The sequence below is a fragment of the Saccostrea echinata genome, unplaced genomic scaffold, assembly GCF_033153115.1.
Source record: "Saccostrea echinata isolate AGI-Se365-2 ecotype Australia unplaced genomic scaffold, CSIRO_AGI_Sech_v1 ptg000009l, whole genome shotgun sequence".
NCBI lineage: Eukaryota > Metazoa > Mollusca > Bivalvia > Ostreida > Ostreidae > Saccostrea > Saccostrea echinata.
This window is the reverse complement of record NW_026889758.1, coordinates 25,149,077-25,172,754: the sequence shown is the minus strand read 5'-3', so window position 1 is coordinate 25,172,754 and position 23,678 is coordinate 25,149,077. Positions and strand designations below refer to the sequence as shown.

The window sequence follows — 23,678 nt, the reverse complement described above, 5'->3', positions numbered from 1 at the left end:
ATATTGAATTGACGCAAGGCATAAATTGAATTGATACAGAGATAACTGAATTGATACAGAACAATGAATGATTTGATCCGCGCATCAATTTAATATTTACTTATTTACTTACTGCCCGTGACGCCTTTGGCGTATGGGGCAGTAACGAGGGTTCTCCATCCTTGTCTTTCACTGGCTAGCTTTTGGAGTGTGCCCCAGCTTCTCTTTTGTTCTTTAAGTTCAGCTTCCACTGTCCACGCCAAGTGACTCTGGGCCTCCCTCTCTTCCGTTTTCCCTCCGGTGTCCAGAAGAGAGCTGTCTTTATAATGCTGTCCGAGTCCCTTTTAAGTACATGACCAAGCCAGTTCTGGACAGCGTCTTCTGATGATGATTGTGGCCATGTCCTCTTGCTGGCACCTGTTGAGAAGGTCCTGATTTGAGATGGTATTGGGACAAAATATTCTTAGATCCTTCTCAGGGACTTTGTACGGAATGTCGACAGCTTGTTCAGGTCGCTCTCTGTCATTCTCAAACACTCTACACATAAAAAAGGATAGGTAGAATGCAGCTTTTGTATAGTTTTATTTTTAATATTTCCTAGATCAATTCAACTTCGTGCGCTCAAGACATACGGTTTTTTTTTTAAATATTTGAAGATATCAATAATTCGATTATTTATCACTAAATAACAATAATAATGATAATAATAATAAAACGAACAATATTATTTCGCAACGATTCCATACTTTTTATCAGAATGACATTTAATTGAACACATGAATGAGAGGAAATAACATAGCTGTATAACAGTTAGAAGTAATCTGTAATATGATAAGCCTACTGAATGCGTGACAAAATTAATGTAACATGAGACAAAGCCACACCGTAGAACAGATATTTAATCTGTCCTTAGAATTCATCCAATCTCTGGATAAGAAAGTTTTATTCTTTCAAAAAACTCTTACCCTATTTCCATTATTTTATCTTCACCACTTATCGAAGCATTGTTTTTCCCTATCCATTAAAGTCACTACCAATTATTCACTTTTGTTTTACGTCCATTGTCTTAATCAGATTTTTTTCTCCACAATTTTTTTTAAGTTTAGGTCCATAAATTTTAAAGAAGTAGAGTAAAAAAAGGAAAACCACACCATATAAAGGAATGCGCCATTATTAAAATGTTTTTACTAACTAAGCTGTAGTAAAATGGAATGTGATGATAAATTCTACTGATTTCAAGGATGTTAACAAAGAGCAAGGTAATCTTCCTCTCTCTCGTTTTCAGTAAATGTATTTTTCAGATTACAATAAGTCTGTTTATACAATGAATTTATCGAAATAAATAATGATCTATTCCCTTTCCTTGAAAAAGAAGGAATTTTATGTCTTAAACGTGTACCTAAGGGGGTTGGGTTGTTAAAACAGGAATGATTTCATGAATATGCAACAGATTTAATTTATTTTTTCCTTTACATTTCCTGTTTAATTTGTGGTATTTAAAAGTTGATATTCCCACCCATTTCATTACAGGAATATATTTAAATGTCAGACTACTCATGTCCCAATAAGTCTTCCTATACTTAAAAAAGATGAATGAATTGAAACGTTTGTAATTTAGATTTATTTAAAACAAAACTCTAACAAACGGCTGGCTACTTGTCTGCATGTCTGTCTGTGGTACGTATGTTTGGTCGTGGGACTGTTACGTGACCCCACTTGAGACTATACTTAGATGAGTCACGCGAGGTTTGAATTGGCTGTCGGCCCTGTAACCGACCAGATTAAGCTTAATGTTCACAGATGAAAATCCATAGTAATTCACTTTTCAATGATGATTTTTGCAAGTTAACTCTATAATCCATTTTTGTAACACTTAAACATATGGAGAAATTTAATATCTGTAAGATCATCTTTCTTGGACTACTGATTAAAATTAGAAAGAATGTACTATATATACGGTTAAAGCATATTTTTGCCCTCCCAAAAGCCAAAATTTGAAAATCTCAAGAAATTTACACATTTTTTTTTATAATGAATGAAAAATCTAAATTGACAAAAAATATAATAGTTTGGAAGTAGATTATCGTCAGTTCTTGTTTCTTGTTTCTGTGATGTCACAAACTATTAGGATTTAATATTTTCCGTTTAATTCAAGAGAGAGGATAAAATGGACAAAATTCATTCAATTTTGAGTAAAGAATTTACTGAGCGCAAGCTTGCCCCAGAACAATATTTAGTTATTTACACATATTGCATTGATATTATAATTCTACACATAATATCAAATGATCAAGCTTGTGCAGACCTGAACTCCATGGCTTTTAATAAAAAAAAAGGTGATGATAATGAACTGTGATTGATCTGGGAAAAATCTAAAAACAATACACATCTGTGAAGAGGGCATAAAACACGGACCCCTGGAAATTCCACAGGTGGGATCAGGTGCCGAGGAGGAGTAAGCATCCCCTGTTGACCGGTCACGTGGCCCCTGTTTTGATCAGGTATAGACGTAGTCAATTTCAGTATAAAAACAAATAACTAACAATTAGTAAGTAACACGTCAGCCAAAATACGACCCAATGATATAGGTTATATATCATTTGCTATCAAGGTCATTTTAACGATCATAGAACTTACAAAATGCTGACTTTGAATATCGACCTAAAAAACACTTTTTCCTCTCAAAATTATTGAAATTTAGAATTTTCATTATCGTCTTGACGTTTTATCTAATATATGGTGTCTTGGTTGGTGAAAATTTGTAATACTTTCAAGTCTGCGGATATTCCACTGGTTTAGAACATAATTATAGATTGTTCCAGCAAGGTTTGATATTGGGGGCAGATATTGGCAGGCCTGTAGCAACGGTTTTAAATGTGGGGAAAGGGCAATCTCCCAAAAAATCTGACTAGAAAAAAAAACTTAACTGTGTAACTGTCCAAACTCGAAAATCCTATTGGAGGGGGGGGGGGGCTTTCTCTTTCTGTTTGGTACATTTTTTTTCAAATCCTTGAATTTGCCAGTGCTAGACCTTACAGCTACAAAAAGAAAAGAAGGGAGGGGGGGGGGCAACCCGCATCTAAATGAAAATTTACTAAAGCAAAACACATCGCGTAACATTAAAACCATGCAGAACACCAATGCAGTGCATTTTTCACACGAGTTTGTTACTTTTTGCATTACTTTTATTCAGCTGAATGTGAAATACATACAGTAGGATTCTTTTTTAAACGAGAACGCCTTTTCAGAATTAATATTTTTCAGCATAATGTAAATCAGAATTATTAATTATTTATTCCTAAATTTCATTATCTCCTATAATCTATCATATTTGACAAGAGTTTAAATCTATTTATAAAAGTGACAAAGCAGTTCTAATTTTATCAACAATACCTCTGTTTATTAATTAAACGGTAGCAATTAACAGTAAGTCGTGAGATAAATTAATTAAATATATAAGAAATCACGATAATTTTTTTTTTGAATATCCCCAAATACTGAAAATTTCACGTAAAAAGTTAACACCCATCCATTCCCGAGACAGTGCATGTATTACAGACGTATTAAAAGAAAAGAAATCAAAATTTTAACCTCTGCATTTTATTAAATCATTAAAAGTAACCTATTTATGCAATGTAGAGAACAGTAGAAAGTGTTCAACTCAAATGATCTGTTAAATGAAACTAAAACTAAACGATGCACCAAATATTAAGTTCTTTCTCTGTGTGTGTGCATTAAATGGGCATAACCTGTTGCATACTTTTCTTTTTGTTATATTATTCAAACTTTTCTTAATGCATGGTTTCTAAATTTGTTACAGTGTTACGGAGTTAAATCTAACCATGTTTAGTTGACATACATGTACCAAATATCAAAAAAATTTCTTTGACTGCAATCTTACTTTAGAATTCTTTCACTTGGTATGACCCTTTCCTAGATGGGTATCGCAGCTCTATTCTTTCATTCTTCAAAAGCCATCATTAGACACTGATTATGTAATTTTCAAATCAAATTAAAACTACAATATGTATATTTTTTAAACATTCAAAAGTAATGGATACCGAACACCCATGATGAACGAAAACTATGCCAGGCAATGCAAACATTAAATGACAGACATAAAAATCGCTAAATTTCAGAAATCAGGCAATTTCGTGACGACCTCGCCAACTGAACAATTGATTTCATTTATAGGCCATCATTACCTTCACAGTGGCTGATCATTGCCCCATTGACAACAGTTCTCTACCTAGAAAAGCTGCCGTGAGCTCCACAAAAAATAAGTCATTAGGAAAATCATTGCATAAAGAAGAATTGTTTCCTAATTTCACAATCCTCTTTTCCCTTCTGTTGCGGTTTTTGGGAGGGTCTTTTGTTATGTGGCGAAGATGGTCGATTTTTGGATTGTTGATGACCATGTCAGACAGATTCTTACATTGTTTAGAGATCTTTACAAGCGCATTACAGGAATTTTTCAACCTTTAACAAAAAACACTTTGCCCACCATTAATTGAGCTTAAAAAGAATGCATCGCTGTAGAAGAATGTATTTAGGTTTTAAATTTATTATTTTGTTAGAAAAATAACTTAAACAAAATTGTCGACTAGGAAGACTCAATTATGCGAGTGATTCTTTTTCTTACTTTTCTTGTTCGAAAATTAAACACGTTCAAGCATATTTGATTGTTTACGTATCTAGATACATGGTCTTTAATCTACTTTTTAGCTAGATCTTAATCCGTTATCCATAATCTGCAGGTCACTACTGCCATAATTCCGTGATCACAGAGCCCGCTGTTGGTAGACATGTACACCAATACACATTCTGTTCCTAGGATGGTTTTTAATTAAATGTTTTAAAGAGGTGTGAAATCAGGATTTTCTAAATGGTAGAAACAAAAATTTCCGCAGACTCTCATTCTTCCGGCACCTGAAAAAGGTAAGACTTTTCCTTTTCATATAATATATTATTTTCATATTTTGGCATTAGTTTGTGCATGATTAAAATAAGCAACTTTCTTTAGTATTAAGATAACTATTTATTTTTAATTTATTTGAAACAAAGCATATGGTAGGTCCTTTAAATAAGCAAGTATTAATATGAACAATCTTAAAATTAGGAAGATAGATGTCTCTATACTGATTACTTTTGAAAGAGTCGAAAGAGATAGAGACGATCACAAGAGCAATGTAAGATTTAGCGCATGTTCCTGAACTTTACAACTATTTTACCTCAGTCAACATTCAAACATGTATGAATTAAACATATTTTATTGAAATAAAGTCAAAAGGATAAGATACGAGTTTTTATATATATGAATTGAACATTTTATTGAAAATAAAGTCAAAAGGATAAGACACAAGTTCATCAATCTATGGTTAATTATAGCGTCTCCTACTATATTTTGTATTTTGCTTATTTTAGGAATAACCTAGATTCCGTTTTTGATACTATTTTGTATTTCTCAGTTATTTGTATTTTGTTTGTATATATTTCACTTAAAACCATTCAAAACCATTATTTATGAAGTTGTAAATCTTTCATGCTGTGTGTAATTGACACTCTGTTTTTGGAAACTTTGGTCAAACCATTTTTTGACAAACGTTGAGAGATACACTGTTATATATAAGTTTAAGTAAATATGGAGATAAAAAACAGTATTCGAGCTCAAAAGTATATTCAAACAATACTAATCAGGAGCAAAGCAAAAACGTACCTCTAAAACATCAGAGGTGGGATCAGGTGCCATGGAGGAGTGATCATTCCCTGCCGACCGGTCACACCCGCCGTGTGCTCCTTGTCATGATCGGAAAAAAAGGAAGATTCCGTAGACAATTCAGTGTGTAAGAAAGGCTTAACAATTAGTATGAAAAACGTCAGTCAGCATTTGACTTAATGATAGATTGTATTTGCTGACAAGGTCATTGTATCGATCATAGAACTTGATGACTTTAAACAAGACTGTTGATATTCTTGTTTCATCAACTTGTTTGTCAGAAACTTGCCTCGTTTTAGAAATTGTTCGTACGTAGAGCATGCTCTTGCGCATCGAATCAAATGAGAGACATAAACTTCATATGCGGGTGATAAGGGTATAGTAAGGGAATTTAGTTGACGATTGAAAGGTTGAAGTCATCACGTTTATCATAAAGCTAGGTTGTTAGGTTGCCATTAATATAACGTCTTTTTCTAGTAAAATATCCAAATATGAAACAGGTGCGTCATGACTCTGTGGTATCTTTTATTTCAAGCTCAATGGGTTATATCGAGTCGAGGTATGAATGGAAGTACTGTTGTTAACTGATAATACATCGTCGATACAAGTGTTTTCTTCTTCTCATGTATAAGATTTGGAATAAATTCTGCTTCATATGAATACAAAATAGGTCTGCTAATAACGGGCCGCAATTGGTACACATGGGAATTCCGACAGATTGTTGGAAGACCTGGTCTCCAAAAACTACATAGATATTGTCAATCAGAAACTCAAGCATCTTTTTAATGTCAATTTTAGACTACTTGTGTGTACATTTGGAATTTTTTTTTTTTTTTTTTTTTTTTTTTTTTTTTTTTTTTTGTAAATTTACGAGTTCCATTTGTATTGAAAAAGCAACTGTCAATGATGTAAAAAAAAAAAAAGCCTGGAATTTAATTTATCATAAGGAATGGTTGTAAAATCGTACGTTTTGATGTTATTGATTTTGGTAAAATTTCGTGATTTCTAATTTTCTAAAAATTCCTTGGAATTTTTAAGTATCTACATCTGATTTACACCACTTCTCGAATATATTGTTGTGCTGTACTCCTGAAGTTTCTCCTTCACTGCCATTAATATTTTAGTGAGAGTAAAGAAAGAGGCTTTGTAGAACATTTACTGGAACCCGCTACATGTATGTTATCTTTGTTTATAATGATTTTTATGAAGTTTAGGAATCAAGTATAGGTATTGTAATTCAAAACTCATTTTGATTGTTGGGAATATTAAAAATATTTTAAACTGACATATGATTTTGAAGAACCTCTTCCTTAGATAAGGGAGCTATGGTTATAAGTTGGATTACCACTTGCAGAATTGAATCCCAGTTCCTCTAAAATACAATTAAAATAATGAACCTTACAAAGACAATGTTGTTACCTGCTTTGTCAGCTGGGACCAGTACAAACTGATCGTGTAATCTATCTAATTCTTTTTCACCTCTGAATTATTAAATACAGGATAGATGGTTTTCGGCTCTCTGGCACACGGCAAAGAGAATATTAATAAATTATTTGATTGTAAATGTGACCATATCTCCATTGTATCTAATTTTGAATGGTGAAATGTAAATTTAAAGTTGATCTTGATATAAACTACATGGGTAAGATGTTCAGAAAGTCCGCTGATCGTACGCGCGATTGAAAATTCAGACTTTGTCTTTTGTGAATTAAGTTTATTGTAAAGCCCATCCAATCAGTTTTAAGAGCATTAATTTGAAATGAGGCAAGGAATGCATCTTATTCATTCATTCTTATTTTTTTTATCTGTAAAGTTCATCAGTTTATAATTATTTAGAATTCTTCTAGAAGTACGGTGTAGCAAGGCTTTGCAATGTTTGTCAATGCTTTTAATTCGAGATCTAAGAGCCTTATGTTTGTTATAAGTAATTATCACAAAATCTTTTTAATGCATATATTTCCTCTTTTCCCCATGCTGAAGATACATTGTATATTGAGAAAAAAAGGACAACCTTATACAAGGCTGCACTAAAATAAAATAAAAATTACTGTAATATTTCTACTTCTGTTGGTCCTGAAATCAGGAAGATACGACTAATAAGTGGTCTACATGCATAAAGGTAAACATCTAAACTTGAATTAGTAGTTTGGCAATTGAATAGGTCCGTTAAGATCCTTTTGCATCTATCATAATAATCTTATCCCACCTTCCTTAGAAATGATTAAAAATTGAATTCCTTGATTGAAAATCTTTAAATGATGACCATGTCATAATGCAGATTATCCCCCTCAAACAGACTTTCGCAATTATAACATCACTTTTGGCACATTTTGCAATTTGTCATCTTTATGGAAGTATTTTAAATAATTGTAATAATATTAATGGGCTGAGTTTAAATTCTAAATAGAGATGACACGCATTGATATTATATTATTTAAACAGCACAAGTAGTTGTAATCTGCCTGATAGGTGATATAGGTATCTATTTCATATTTGATATAGAAAAAAAGATACATCTTGTACCGCCTAAAACTGGTCATTATTAAAGTGAAAACACGGATCTGAAAATACAAGAAAATAAATCGCAGAAACACTTCATTACATAAACAATGCATTGTCCAGACCGTCGGTTCACATGACGAGGGGACAAACAAAGGTAAGCATTAATTCCAGGTATGTTGATCTTTGTCCTCAAGAGGCATCCCTCACCTGAACCAAAGTGTTATAAAAGTAATCGTGCTGCGATATTTAAAAATCAGTTTTGATACAGAACTTTGTTTTCTTAATGCCTTGAGAGCGTTAAAATCCAAAGACCAATATTTCGTCTGTGACGTGAACTTTTCATTGAAGTTTCTCAATTAATACACTAAAATAGATACTTCATAATATTTAAAATCACAATTGTAGCCATATATTGGTACTTTAGAGTCGTTAAGCCTGAAGTAAATTTGTTGGTTTTTGGTTTTAAGGCCCTATCACTTGACATCAGTCTACAATTAAACTAAATACTTGTTGTTTTTCTCTTTGTCCTTCGACAAATTTACGGACGGTAGCCAGATGTGTTTCATCTTATGGAATTTCTATTATTGAACATTTATAGAACTGAGTAGTTTACACTCTAATGTACAACCTCCACTTTTTGTATTTTGTATGCTGGGTGATATGTTATCCCTACCTTTCCACTGGTTTATGTTGACTGCTGCATTTTATTTATATTTGTTTGGATGAATCCAGTCTCGCGGTATGTATGCAGAAATCTTTTCATTAATTGCCATGGAAAAGAATTTAAAAAAAAAAATCTTATTTATGTATATTTTTTATTGTACTCGTATAAAATTAAAAATCTTGAGTTAGTGTTAATTAATTGGCGACGAGATGATTTTTCAATCATCCTTATACAGTTATAATACAAATGAACAGAACTAGTTAAACAATTCATCTGTATTTTCATCATTAAGTCTGCTTAATTCTGGTTTGTCTCCCTTTCGGTATAATATAAACTGGAAGAATTTGAAAGTATTGGATTTGTCTGAAATAGGCAATGCTTAGAATCGTCGTGGATTGTTTTTTCATATTAACCTTTTTTGTCAAATTTTCCCATTGTAATGATATTTTTGTTATTAAATTAGATCATCTGATTTTCCATTAAAAATCTTTACTTGTATTAGAATTTAACATCCGTGCACTTTGTAAGGAATATGACTACAAACTTGATATTTCAGGATAAACCCAATGTCGTTTATTAGCCAGAATGGTTGAAAATCTGCTTAAATTGAATCTTTTCAGATACTCGTGTTTACAAATATTTGAAAATTAAAATCAGTGTTTTTTTTTTTCAGTATTATATATATTGTTTGTTTATTTATTTTTTTTTCATTATTATTATTATTTTTTTTTTTTTTAACTTTTTTTGTAATTCCAAATTTTTTAAAAAAAATTATTATTATTAATGGATCCACCCCTAATTACTTAATGAAATCATTGAATCTTATTTATCTTTAAATTGTAATCTTTTGAGAAACTCCAGCAAATGTTCGCATTCTTGTTTTACTAATAGTGTTTTCCACTAGCACCATTGAGACTTTGGGACTCTTTACAAGATGATATAAGAAAAAGCAATACAACACAAAATGCATAAATGATAGATACAATATTTATAACATATTTAATGATGGAATAAGATGAATATTTAACACTATCACGTGGATTCAGTACTAGTAATTTACAAAATCATTTTCTTCAAAATTTAATGCGTAATTTGAAACAAAATATTCAATAATTTTTTTTACAGTATTCCAAGTTTACCCAATATTATTTTTTCATTATTGATGCTCCTATATCTGTTCGAATTTTTGTTGATGATTGTTTATTAGATATTAAAAAAAAGAAAGAAAAGAAAAAAAAATGTATGTTGCACAATATTAACGCAAGCGGAAGCATTCTGCTGAAGTTGCACGTTTATGTGAAGAATTTTAAATAATCTATCTATCTATCTATCTATCTATCTATCTATCTATCTATCTATCTATCTATATATATATATATATATATATATATATATATATATATATATATATATATATATATATATATATATATATATATATATATATATATATATATATATATATATATATATAAACAAGTCATGAGACATAAGTAGCAATTCTTCAGCATCACTGTTTGCTTTGGATACTGGTAAAAGTGCAAACATTTTTGAATATGTTTTTGCATTTCTGTTTTTATTAGATTGATTAAATAAAAAGTTACGATTTGTTGTCAGACTTAACGTTTTTTTGATAACAAGACAAGTAATGAATTACTGTTGTTTTTAAATCTTTATTTACATCACTGAGTTTACTTTCTTGCAAGGCATGATCATTTCTGAAATGCTACGAGTTCAAGTGCATGCTTTTGTAACAGTTCTAAATCAAAGAAAAGAAATCAGGATCAGATCACAGGGAGCTCGTAAGCTGTCACTTGCCTTTGTGCATTACTTGGGTCCTTGCCCCCAACAAATCTAATAGATTTATTATGGAGCATGTCACGGTGTGACTAATAATAATTCTACACACACCACGGCCCTGTCACAACGAAGTCGCCCAGGTTAATTACCAGAATTATAATGTAGGTAAGAATAACTGCGCGTACGTGAAACTTCTGTAAAATGTGAAGTTGCTATAGTCAGCATCACACTCACAGTTTGAACTTGTCCGCTAAGAAAGTCAAGAATGACTCATAACAGAGTTTTTGTTCTGTGGTTGGTTCACTGGGGTTTAAACCCCGTAACCTTGTCATATTTGATTGATTCTCTCTACTTTGCATGTTACACTCTTACAAAGTATACATAAATTTTTGTATATGTACTTACGACTGTAAATTTTGCATCTAGCATAAAAAAGCTCTCGATAATTTGTTACTCCTAAGAAATGTTCAGTACGTCAACACAGAAAAGCATGGGTATTGGAAAGCAAAGAACACTAACGAAGTCGTTAAACGGTCATGCCAATAACGACAAGAGATTGAATTGTGGTTGATTTTATCCATATTCCTGAAAGCAGGATTATACTTCTGTTATAAGTATATAGCACCATTAAAATTTTAGTCTTGGTCCTTGATGGCTATAGAAATAAGTATTTTCAATTTTAAATGATAATCAAATGTTGATTATCTCACGTATACAAAGCACATGCCCTTACTCAGCTTTACTTTGGATAGGACATTCATTGGTTGGTTAGAACTACAAGGGTGGGTGCTGACAAGGGTAATGTTTATATTCGAAGACTTAAATTGAATTGAATTGAATTGAACATATTTATTGACAAAAAGTCAAAAGAATCAGACATAAGTTCTTCGAAGTTCTCTCATCTAAAGAACTTTCTCTCAATTTGGCATTTCTTCTTTTGAATTAATTTCTTGTCCAGTTTCTTGATTATTTTTATTAGTAAGAAAGCCTTGAGTTCCAATATCTTGTGATATTGGTAAAAACCTCATGAATTTCGTTAATGTTAGAGCCTGTTTGTGATAGAGCTGATAGTGATTGAATCTTTATGGTGAAATATTCGTGGAAATTTGATTGAACCTCAAACTCTAGAGCATGTCTTCTTTAGTTTTGTAGATGGTTTCAAAGATTATTTATCAAGATATGAAGATAGAAGGACATGTATCATACATTTAATTGTATATATGTAAATCATAGATGAACAATTAAGATACTGACAGCTTTCTAGCTTTCGTCATTTAAATTTATGTTTCTAAGATGTACTATGGTTTCATTTTTGTAAAGAAATGATAACGAAAAAAGAGATTGTGTAAGATGAGACATCAAATCAGAGAGCACACACGTATACATGTAAACGTATATGACGTTTTAACTTTTCTTGTGAAAACTTATGTATCTTCTGCTATTGATTTACAACTTTGCTGCTCATAGAAAGAAATAGATTGAAAGTTTGAAAAGTTCAAGTACTGACGAACACATCAAAGAATCTTGTAACTTGATGCATGAATGAATGTTTGTTAGGGTTAAAATGAAGAATGTAGTAATGTAACAATTGTTCTTATATTTTTACACTTGTAATTCAATGTTCTACATTGCACAACACAATCATAATTGTCTTTGTTATATTTTAAGATCACAGATGTCCTTTCGCCTCCAAAACAGCAAATGTGAAACAATCGTTGGCATAATTCTCCTGAATCTCATTGGTCATGGTAAGGATAGATAAATGTTAGTAATATGAAATATACGCTTTTAGTCCATGGAGAACCGAGTTTTTGCATCAACGTGCATCACGGCACACGTGCATATCGGCTTTTACTTTTTCGGCACAGGAACAGGAATACTAGTATACAGACAGTTTTAGAGTCGGACTCGATAGAGGATAAATATAATGCACGCAATCATCTCAGCAGATACTAGCACATAGAGTCACTTTTCTAGACACGCAATCAAGAAAGAATGTATATCTAGAAATACAATGCATAATAAAACAAAATTCTAAGAATTATAGCCATGTAGATATTTTTTTTATTTCAAAATAACTAATAGAAATAATATGTATGAAATTAAAACCTCACATGACATACAGAAAACCGTCAGTACAGATAATATTTATACACCAAACTACAATATAAATGAAAACAGGTTTTGAAAGGAAGTAATATTTTTACAAAAGCTAAAGACACGCATAACCTGATTTTTAACATCCTGCTTGCAAATCAGTAAAACACTCATCATGTTTAATTAAGTGTACATTAGTTAGTATGCATATTACTTTACAAATTTAAATGAACACTTTAATCATTACTATTCTCCTTAAACGAATTTGATCATGTGGCACGTATACGTCTTTTACAGTGTTCTCTCAATGTAGCGGTTCCTCACTATCACTGAGTGCTAGCCAAAGTATCCAGTACTTTACATCGACAGGTTATAACAGTGGTGCTGGAACGTACAGCAGGTAGGTGTACAGTGTTTTAGGATAACTTACTTTTTAATAAAAGCGAAAAGTACTCTTTGTTAGAGACATTTTTTGACGCAAAATAAAACAGACTGATCTCTATATGGATTAGTACATGCCTATGTACATGTATTATGTATATGAAATAAATGTAAAGAATAAACAAACAAAACGACGTAATATCCTAACAGTTTGACAAAACCACAAAAAATCAAGCAACAAAAATGAAACAAACAATTTTAAAAAGAAATGAAATTTCGGGCCCACCTTGAAGTTCTTTTTTTCAGCCTAGAAATCTTGAAGTGCGTCTCCTTTATTTCTAATTAATTTGTATTTTCTAATTCTAGTAATCTAGACTGTTTATGGATCATTGATAGTGGAGCTTCAAATTACAAAGTCGTACTGTATCTAACGAATTATAACGTAGCATGCAGCGGGGACAGCATCAATATTTACGACGGTAAGTATTTAGGCAGGGCAATATTTTCTAATTCTAGGACTGACAGTCAATCTGACAGCAGTGTTTAAAGTTATCTGTCAGTTAATATAGGCTAATCATGATAAAGACATTCATGACAGAGTATGCTATGCAAATATCAGCCATCGATATTCTTGACTGTATTTCTCAATGCTAAATAATTTTAACGACGTAAATTTACGGTATATTTATGTTTTACGATGTTGATTGTTTTTATTTACATTTACAAAGTTTACATAGATCTAGAGTAATACGTATTTGAGTGAAAGACTTAATTGACTCTTTAATTAAAAATATTTACTTAATATGCTCTTAATTTAGAAAAAAAATACGTTTACGTTCGGATTCTTGAGAAAAAGTTATGCATGAAAAAAGATGCCTTAATCTATAGTTACTCATGAAAAGTTTTTGCTACTATTTTTTTTTTTTTATTTTCGAATTTTTAATTGAAAGAGACAAACATTTTGGACATCTATAATCCTTATTTAGAATAAATGTGAAGGCAAAATAAAGACACATCCTGGACAACGACTTCCAAATAAAGTTTTTGAATACTTTGATAACATAGTTTTTGTCATTTTCTTTTCCATTTGCTTGCATGATTTAGTTTTCCAAAGCTTATTAATCATGACTACTACTTTATAAGAATGTAATTCATTTAGATAAGATTAGAGTCTTGTTTTAGTAAAAATATTCACACAATGTGCTAAAAAGATCCATGCAGACAGGAATAGCACACTGCCCTACATTTTGAATAAGATTTACTGGAGGTTTCAAGCGTCCTATTAACATAAATGCACTGATATTCATTCCGTGCTAAAAGAATTACAATATACACAATACAAATGTAAAGATAATTATTAATTTTCTAATATGAAACAAAAATTGATATGTCGAATACAAATACAGGAGAGATAAAGGAACACATTAAGATGTGAAGAAACTAATTAATTACTTGGTGATTATTTTTGCATTTAAAAAATAGGCTGAGCATTTTAATTGTTAAAAATATATATTTAAAGTTGTATGTACACCTGTGATTCATTGCACGTGGAATTTAAACAAAAAGGAGCTATATCCTTATATTAAGATCACAAAATTCTCCAAAAATCAATAACTCCAAAACGTGTGACTTTTCAACGCTTTATACCATCGTTCCTCATGATAAATAAAAGTTTCATATCTTGTTATTGGTCATCTACAAAGTTACATGTACTTTGTTAAAAATCCTTAAAATGATTCTACTCACAAGTACTCTGAAGTTGATATTCAAAAGATGCTGGAGTCCCCACATTGACAATATCTAAGTTGTCTTTGGAGACGAGATACCAAGTCTTACAGAATGTTTGCTGGAATTCCGATGAGCACTGATACTGCAACCTTTTTTTTTTAATTCTTTATCCTTAAGCAGAATTTATTTTAAATAACATGCACGAGAAAAAAAAAACTTTTGGTTTGGCATTCAGTTAATATTTCGATATATCGAAGACGATTTATGAATTAACAGTACTTATTTTTATCTATATGTCACCTTGAAATATCCCGGTGAACTCGAAAAAGACACTACAGAGTCTGCCACATCTATTTTATACTTGGACATTTAACTGACCATAGACGACAACGGTCAGCTAAGAACTATACGAAAAGCGGAATGACTTAGGTTTTCCATCTTCAATTTTCACTATAATATTTATGTAATATTATTCCACTTTCACCTGCATATGGTGCTTTGTCTCTCAACTGATTCGCACGCAAGAGCATATTCTGAGAACGATCAAATTTTAAATTGATGCCGGCCACTAACAAATAGGTTGATGTTGCAGGGTTTTCAATTATGTCATTTAAAGTCAGCAAATTCTATGGTCGTTATAATGACCTTGTTTGCAAATACAATCTATTGTTATAACAGAACAACAGAAGAAATGTTTATTGCATCGGTCTAACAATCTTGATGTTGACCGGTCTGCCAGTCCATCATAAGAATTGTTAGACCGCAACGTCACTGCTACGTCACAAGAAATTAATCGTCGTACAATATCGGTGACACGGAAATAGCCGAAGTTTAGAGCTGCGGGAGTTGTCGTTTGCTATATGAAAGAGTATGTTTTGTGAGATAGATAATTTTTGTGATATAATAATTTTATTTTTGATTTTTTCATTCTTTCCTATTATTTTATCTTTATTGATCAAGCCAAAATTTTCCAAAGAAAGCAATTGATTATATATTGATTAAATCTGTTCATCTTAATTGTTCTATCTGAAGTGAAGGGTATAACAAAACAGTTATAGACTGGGATTCGGGTAATGTACGATCTGTTGAACCTGAAGGTGAAAGTGTTGCCCTGCGGCCTCGGGCAACATTTTCACCTTCAGGTCCAACGAATCATATGTTGCCCTCATACTCAGTCAATAACTGTATATTGTTGGGTCGTATTTTGACAAACCAATAATTAGAGCATATTTTTACATCTCAAATCATTAATCACTGTGATGTCATCAGTAAAGAAACTGGGGGATGTTAGTTTAATGATGACATTAATGACTTTTACTTCTTTCATTTTAAATAGGAAATAGCGTTTCGGGAACATCACTGAAATCAAACATATGTGGAACTGGTGCCTCCGACAAAATAGTGACGTCATCTTCACAATATATGACACTGAGATTTACAACAGATGCTGTTAATCAGTCGGTTGGATTCGAGGCTGCATATTTCTCTGCAGCGGATTTATGTAAATATAACATAAGAAACTTGTAATATTGGTATTTAATTCTGTTTATTTGGAACATAAGATTGCTCAAAGTCGTCAAACATGTATTTGTTTGGTTTTTTTGTTCTTAACCACCAAGGATGGGAAATGATCGGAATTATAGGAATGAATAATTGATAGAATGTGCCAAGCAATAAATATTCATAAGCGTCTTTGAAAAAATGTCTTCGAAGTTCAGTATGATTATAAAAGAAACAAAAGTGGATGTCTAACTTTCACGTTATTTAATAGCTGGAACAGGTTGTACAGCGGAACAGACTCTTACACCAACTACAACGCCACAATATTTGACATCACCAAGTTTTCCAGGTCTTTATGACGTGTAAGCTAATTTTGATAACAGTATCATTTAAAATAAAGGTAAAGAGACAAATGCAGATTGTAGTCCTGATCGTGTTGAATTATTTCTAATCCTAGGAGTTCCAACTGTCGATGGGTGTTAACTGTTTCCGCAGGGACAGTTAAGGTTGAAATCATATACAGCGATGTGGAAACATCAACCAACTGTGCTTTCGATTCACTGGAGATCTATGATGGTAAGCAAAACATCAAGGTGAAACTCATATTAAAATAATTTGTACATAATATTTAGGTGTTCCTAATTTCGTAATGGTATTTAATCTAAGAAAACTGTTTATTTGAGGTATCTTAAATTTTTTCATTATCAGGTGATTATGTTTGTGAAAATACAAAACTAGCCGCCGTTTGCTCCCGATATCCAAATGGTGTGACAGGTGCTTACGTCAGTAATGGAACTAGTTTTCTCCTCAAGTTTAAGTCAGACGGATCCGTTAGTTACACAGGATTTCTAATCAAATACACTCATGTTGTGGAGGTGGTATCATCCAATCCTGTGACGTCATCAGAAGGTAATACTCTTAAACTAACTTTAGATTTTTTGTCAACTTTTTAATTTAATCTTTATCAATCATCTCACAACATGGCAATGGTATCTTTTTTCACAATATCAGGGACTGCGGCTTGACTAACTTCTTTGCCTAACATTTTAGATATTGAAAATGACATTGGTAAGAAATTTTTACATATATGAGTATTTTAGAAAAATAGAGTTTAAACTACTGTGAATTATAGAGCGTACGTCACTTTAGCAAACCAGCTTTCGTCTACATTCACAGCATGCTTAAGAATAGAGCACTTGATAATGAAATTTACATTTTGCATTGTAAAGTATGTTTAATTAGATTATAATGTAGATGGTAGTGCTAACAATTTTAGATAGAAAGTTTACCATTCTTTACTTCGATGCCATGTACTGAGTATTACAAAACCATTTTAAAAAAGATTCACACTAGCTATAAATAGAGAGATTAATACAGTATAAAGGATTAAGTAAACACTGTTAGTGGTAAGCTGTCAAGTATTAATCTACTTTATTAGATTAAACTTATGGTTGTAATTAGGGTAATACTCACTAGCTATAATCACACCGTTTTCTCCTTGTTGTACTACATTACTACGTGTCTGAAGTCTGTAAACCGATTTATTCAGAGTTTCCAAAGTTCATTCATATAATGAGTCATGATTTAAACCTTAGTGTGTAGTATTTGACGTTTACGGGACGAATTATGGGACTCTTGCACCGATATAAAGCTAGATCTGGAATTCCCAATCCTGAAAGTTGGCTTCAATTTCTGTAGTTTATCAACACCAAGAATTGAATTGTTTGACGTAATACATACGAAACAAGTTCACAGATTTAGAATTTGATTTTTGTCTGATTACCTTAATCAATGTAGGAATAAGATACATCGACATTTCGTTAAATTTACGAATCCTTATGCTTGGCGCTGGGCATTCTTAAGCTTGGTGGTGCTCATCACAACGTTTAAAGATGGCTCTTTCAAAAACGTTTGCAAAGGACAGTACTTTTGTAGAACTAAGTTTTGGGAAGGGGGGGGGGGGGGTCATGTTGTTTGCTGTTTTGCATTTGGAGTCGGGTTTGTTTTCGACATTTATGTTGTGTTTATGAGATTGAGTTTGGGTTTTCGACATTGGCTTCAGATACAACACTTATTAGCTAGCGTTATTCAGACTATGTACTCATTTTTTAAGTCCTGGTTCTCACTGCATAAAAAAAATACAGAAGATAGCAAAAAAAAAGAAAAGAAAAATGCAAAAAATGTAAGTAGATAAAAGAAACAGAAATTAAAATCAAACAGAATGTCAACGGAAGTAAAGCAGTAAAAACATACCCATATTTAATTTTTGTTAAAATCGCATCTTATTCGTGCTTCTTTTGACACTTTTAAAAAATTTTTAAAAGATGGTTTTGATTTTTTATCTCTACTGGTCAGAGACCAGAAGAGCTTATGCGATAGTAAGGTGTCCGTCGTCCGTCCGTCTGTCAAGCTGTCTGTCTGTCCGTCCGTCTGTAAACAATTTTTCAAAACGCTACTCCTCCTACAGTTTTGGTCTGATTTCAATGTAACTTGGCACATAAGTAGACTACACTAAGATACATAATTCTCTTTATCGATTTTTAATTCTGATGAACGGTGTTGCCATGGTTACTAAAAATAGAAATTTCTCTGTAATACTTTCAAAATGCTTCCCACAGTTTTGGTCTGATTTCAGTATAACTTAGCACACAAGTAGACTACACTAAGATACATAATTCTGTACATCGGTTTTTTTTTCGATTTCGATGAATGGTGTTGCCATGGTTACTAAAAATAGAAATTTCCTTGAGATACTTTCAAAATGCTGCTACTTTTCCCACAGTTTTGGTCTGATTTCAATGTTACTTGGCACATAAGTAGACTACACTAAGATACATAATTCTATCTATTGGTTTTTGATTTCGATGAACGGTGTTGCCATGGTTACTAAAAATAGAAATTTCTGGGAAATACTTTCAAAATGCTACTCTTCCTACAGTTTTGATCTAATTTCAGTATAACTTGGCACACAGATAGACTACACTAAGATACATAATTGACTTTATTGTTTTTTTTTTTTGATTTTGTTGAATGATGTTGCCATGGTACTAAAATTGCAATATCTGTAAAATTCTTTCAAAAGTCTACTCCTCCTACAGTTTTAGTCTGATTGCAATAAATCTTGCCACAAAAAGAGACTAAACCAAGGATCATTATTCTATTTATTGCTGTTGCAAAGTTTCAAGTCCAAGTGCTACTTTTATCTTCCTTCGTTATAAGTACAAACCAGTAGAGCTACAGTCTCGTCAGAGACTTCTGGTTTTTAATTATAAGGTTCTAACTTTTTTCACTATCAGATTTCAATTTTTATCAATACATTACCCTGATTTGACTTTACTGCAACAAAAAGAGGGGGGGGGGGTAACCAGCCTTCAATAAACATTTTCAAAAGTTGAAATTTTTTCTTCCGGCAAAAGGGGGTGGGGGTGGGGGCTTCCCATCGATACAACGTGCCTGAAGGTTCAATAAATAATAGTTTTAAATTTGATTGCATTTATTTTCATTTTGTATTCTACAACATAATATATATTAAAAATTCTTAAATAATACAAAACTAGCAAACAAGGAGATCAATTACAATGTAAATCAAAGCATTACTTTAAGTGCCGTTGGTCTAAACTCTAAAGCATGATAATCAAATTTCTCAATTGTCGATTTTGACACACGTAAAGCTTAAATCAAATTTCATCAAGTTTAAAATGTACCGGAGTCTTGAATTTTTAAATAAGGAAAAATCCTAATGCTTGAATTATAATTGTTTTTGTCTACACTGTATGAAAGGTTCAACATCCAGGACCTGGTCCTTATTTTTGCAAGTTGAGTACTTGTTTTTTTTTTTAATCTGAATAGATCAATATAACTATTTTAAAACTATAATAATGGACAATTAAAAGCACATTAATAAGAAACTTAACTTTTTTTTGAAATTTACAGATCGTTTAATGCTGGGAATTGGGATTGGATGCGCTTGCGGTGCTACAGGAGCCTTTCTGATTGTGTTTATAATAACTCTTTTCAAATCCAAATGTCGTTCACCAAAAATAGTCTCTCCCAGAGTAAAGACAGTGGAGCCGATGAATGGTGGTCCACATAGCATGCGAACTCCGTCTGTCAATGGATCCATAAACTCTACTGAATCAGTCACACACTCAAGAAATGGATTTATCCGACGACCATTAAGCACAAGCAGGCGATCCAGCCTGGTTGACGGAAAATTAAACGGATTTCTGCCTTGACAAATCATTATCCGTCTCCCTTGTTTGAGCAAGTGTCCTTAAGCCGGTCACTGCAACTGTAAAAGAAAAACCAGGAGTCACTTTATGTGTATATTCTTCTGGCAATCAGCAGGGTTGTGCCAGACCCACCAGGGTCTTTCAAAGCCAAATAAAATCACAAGTACGAAAGAGGAGAGATATCAAACGGATTGATGAACTTGAAGATCATACAAGTCATGAACTGTTTAAAAATTACTGTGAACCATAATAATACGGGATTGATGCAATACATGATTAGCTGTTGTTAAACGACATCATATTTGAATGATACAAATACATGTAGCTAGTATTATTGTCTTTCTTGTAAATGTTTTAATGTCTATTTGCATATTGAACTTATCATGATGATATCCATTAGAGTACAAACCATATGGAAAAAATGAAATAAAGATTTTTATGAATTAAACAGATCTTCACACTTTTATTAATGAATGCTTTTCAGTGTATTAGAATTGATTCATCATCATTCATGATTTTGATGGATTGATTTATGGAAGGCGTGAGACTTGTTACCTGTTCAATAATCGCTTCACATAGTCTCCTCTCTGGTAAGAGATGGCGCAATTCAATCTTTCAAGAAGAGTGTCAATTTCAGACATCAATGAGGATGATTGATACACGACAGCTTTTGGGAGTAGTTGCACATTGGACTCGATGTATGTCGATAGTTCACTGTCTTTGACCTTGGAGTGATAGGACAACATCTCTGTGGCAGTGCCATACTTGTTAATGAATGTTAGCTTCGAACTTGCAGCGGATGCGGAGGAACACATTTTGGAAGAAGTTTTTTCTTGCTCTTCTAAAATTTTCTTCTCCTTGTCAAATACAAGTTTAATGTTCTCGATTAATAGTTTTTCTCTTTCGTCTAACACTTTTCGTATACTTTCAAACATAAGCTTAATTTCAATTTCAATTCTTTTTTCTTCTAGTGATAAATACTCCAACACAAGCATTGTTTGTTTGTGAATCTGTTGATGGAAATTCTTCAAGGATTTTGCTGTTCTCTTTATGTCAGTAGCACACTGTGTCAGAGCTTTCTGGGTAGGAAGACACCAATGTCCTTTGTGACCCGAGATCACACAATCCCCACATACGAGTTTCTTACATGTCATACAAAATTGTGAAACATCCAAATGATGAATTCCACATGAATCCGGCTGAGATTTCCTTCTATCAAATCCACATTCGAGAACAGAAGTAAATGGTAAGATTTTATGTGTATTATTACATTCTAATTGATGTTGCTTAGAACAATCTACACAATAGGATTTCTGACAGTTAAAACAGTAATTCACAGCACTTGATTCGCTACAAGAAAAACATACGTCACTGAGCTTTCTTTCCATCCTAATGACGTCACAAAATGTTTCCATAAAATTGTCTTTTTTGAAGCAATTTTGTCCTTCTTGACTTTGCTCTTTGTCACACAGAGAGCAAATGTATTTTCCTTTAGTGTTTGTCATGCATTTCAAACAGAAAGTATGAAAACAGTTCAAGGTAACAGGATCCACGAAGAGTTTTCCACAAGCTGGACAGAGAGTGAATTCACTGGCCATCTTCAAGTCAATTGTTCTTTTCTTTAACAATATTACTTTGAAAATTAGAGTGCTTCTCAATGACACGTTGACTTTCTGTTATCTTATCACCTTTAACATAGAAGTCCTGTCAGAAAATGTATGGCGGCAAATATGGAGATAGCAATATGTAAATATATTATTATCACTCGGTTCATAGTGCTGGTCGATATATTTTTTAAAAATTTTATATCTGTCTCTTTGTCCACTTTACCATTGCTCATAACATGGGGAATTTATATTTGTCACCACGGTAGTTATTTCCATAGAACGTGTCCTGACCTGACCTTACCTAATATCATAAGCCATCGGGAAGGTTAACATGATTGGTTGCATTTAGAAAGAAAAACATTAGAAGCTCAAGCTTGAAACAAAAGAAGTAATGATCAAAACGATAATTAGACTATGTCCGATTATTCTGTGTTAGTTATAAAGAAAAGGTAAAAAGTTATATTTGTGATAGGGGAAGTTTTGATCAGAGGGCGTTCCAGGACCCTGACCCATGGTTAGTTCCAAGATCCTTACCCATAGTCAGTTCCAAGATCCTGACCCATGGTCAGTTCCAGGATCCTGATCCATGGTCAGTTCCAGAATCCTGACCCATGGTCAGTTCCAGGATCCTGACTTATGGTCAGTTCCAGGATCCTGACTTATGGTCAGTTCTAGAATCCTGATCCATGGTCAATTCCAGGACCCTGACCCATGGACAGTCGAGAATGTTAAAGTCACAGGGATTAACAGTGAATGTACATATAATATTATTGTCCTGACTATAATTTTACAATGGACAAACGTTTCATTTCTTGTCACACCATGAAAAATACGAATGGATAATTTCTTTTCTTGTTTGATCACCTAACACTTTTGAAATCAAAAACATAAGAAACTAAAAAAAAATATTTCAATTTAAAAAATTACAAAACAATTTACCAGCGCAACATTTCCTCATATTCTAAATTGTAAGTATCAAAGAACTCTTTCTAACTTATGTCGACCTAAGGTTCGCTTAAGCTTGTATTATATTAACTCGTATCAAATAGAAATATAGTTTTATGTCTGTGTCAGTCCAACTTGGTAATGAATGTACAGATCAGTTTGTTTACTGCAAAGTTATTTAAAATAACCTTAACAAATACTATAGTAAACTATAGTTTACTATAATTAACTATAGTGTAAAAAAAAATGATTGTCACTTTACATTGGACTACAATAAGGTTTAGGAAAAAAAAACTAATAAGTTTTAACGAAATTTTCAATATAACCATTCACTCGTACATTTTATAGTTACAAAAATGTTGTCCCTTAGAAGATAACCCTAAAATTTCTGTCAATTATTGTAATCTCAATTATTGTTATCTGAACATTTTTTTTCTTCTTGAAAATATATTTAATCACAGTCTTACAATTCAATGTGAAAAAGTTATATAAATTATCTCAAAAATTGAAAATTACTTATTCATAGA

At 32.2% G+C, this 23,678-nt stretch overlaps 2 protein-coding genes across 4 annotated transcripts; one reads left to right on the top strand and one right to left on the bottom strand.

The window, feature by feature from the left end:
- The first annotated feature begins 4,825 nt into the window (after positions 1 to 4,825).
- Positions 4,826 to 20,602, top strand: LOC133183503 (embryonic protein UVS.2-like). 3 transcript variants are annotated; one of them, XM_061318456.1, is made up of 10 exons: positions 4,826 to 4,917; positions 12,330 to 12,409; positions 13,056 to 13,158; positions 13,506 to 13,618; positions 16,204 to 16,368; positions 16,639 to 16,729; positions 16,825 to 16,943; positions 17,076 to 17,276; positions 17,418 to 17,435; positions 20,301 to 20,602. In XM_061318456.1, exons 2-10 carry the CDS (start codon positions 12,337 to 12,339, stop codon positions 20,600 to 20,602), a joined length of 1,185 nt encoding a protein of 394 aa, XP_061174440.1. In that variant the 5' UTR covers positions 4,826 to 4,917; positions 12,330 to 12,336. The 3 variants fall into 3 exon arrangements, with proteins under 3 accessions (XP_061174440.1, XP_061174438.1, XP_061174439.1); XM_061318454.1 differs by lacking the exon at positions 4,826 to 4,917 and having other exon boundaries at positions 12,246 to 12,409; XM_061318455.1 differs by lacking the exons at positions 4,826 to 4,917; positions 17,418 to 17,435 and having other exon boundaries at positions 12,246 to 12,409.
- A 7-nt stretch (positions 20,603 to 20,609) lies between these two features.
- Positions 20,610 to 22,203, bottom strand: LOC133183504 (transcription intermediary factor 1-beta-like). The gene is made up of 2 exons (XM_061318457.1): positions 21,155 to 22,203; positions 20,610 to 20,658 (listed from the first exon to the last, which is right to left on the bottom strand). Exons 1-2 carry the CDS (start codon positions 22,195 to 22,197, stop codon positions 20,610 to 20,612), a joined length of 1,092 nt encoding a protein of 363 aa, XP_061174441.1. The 5' UTR covers positions 22,198 to 22,203.
- Positions 22,204 to 23,678: the final 1,475 nt, after the last annotated feature.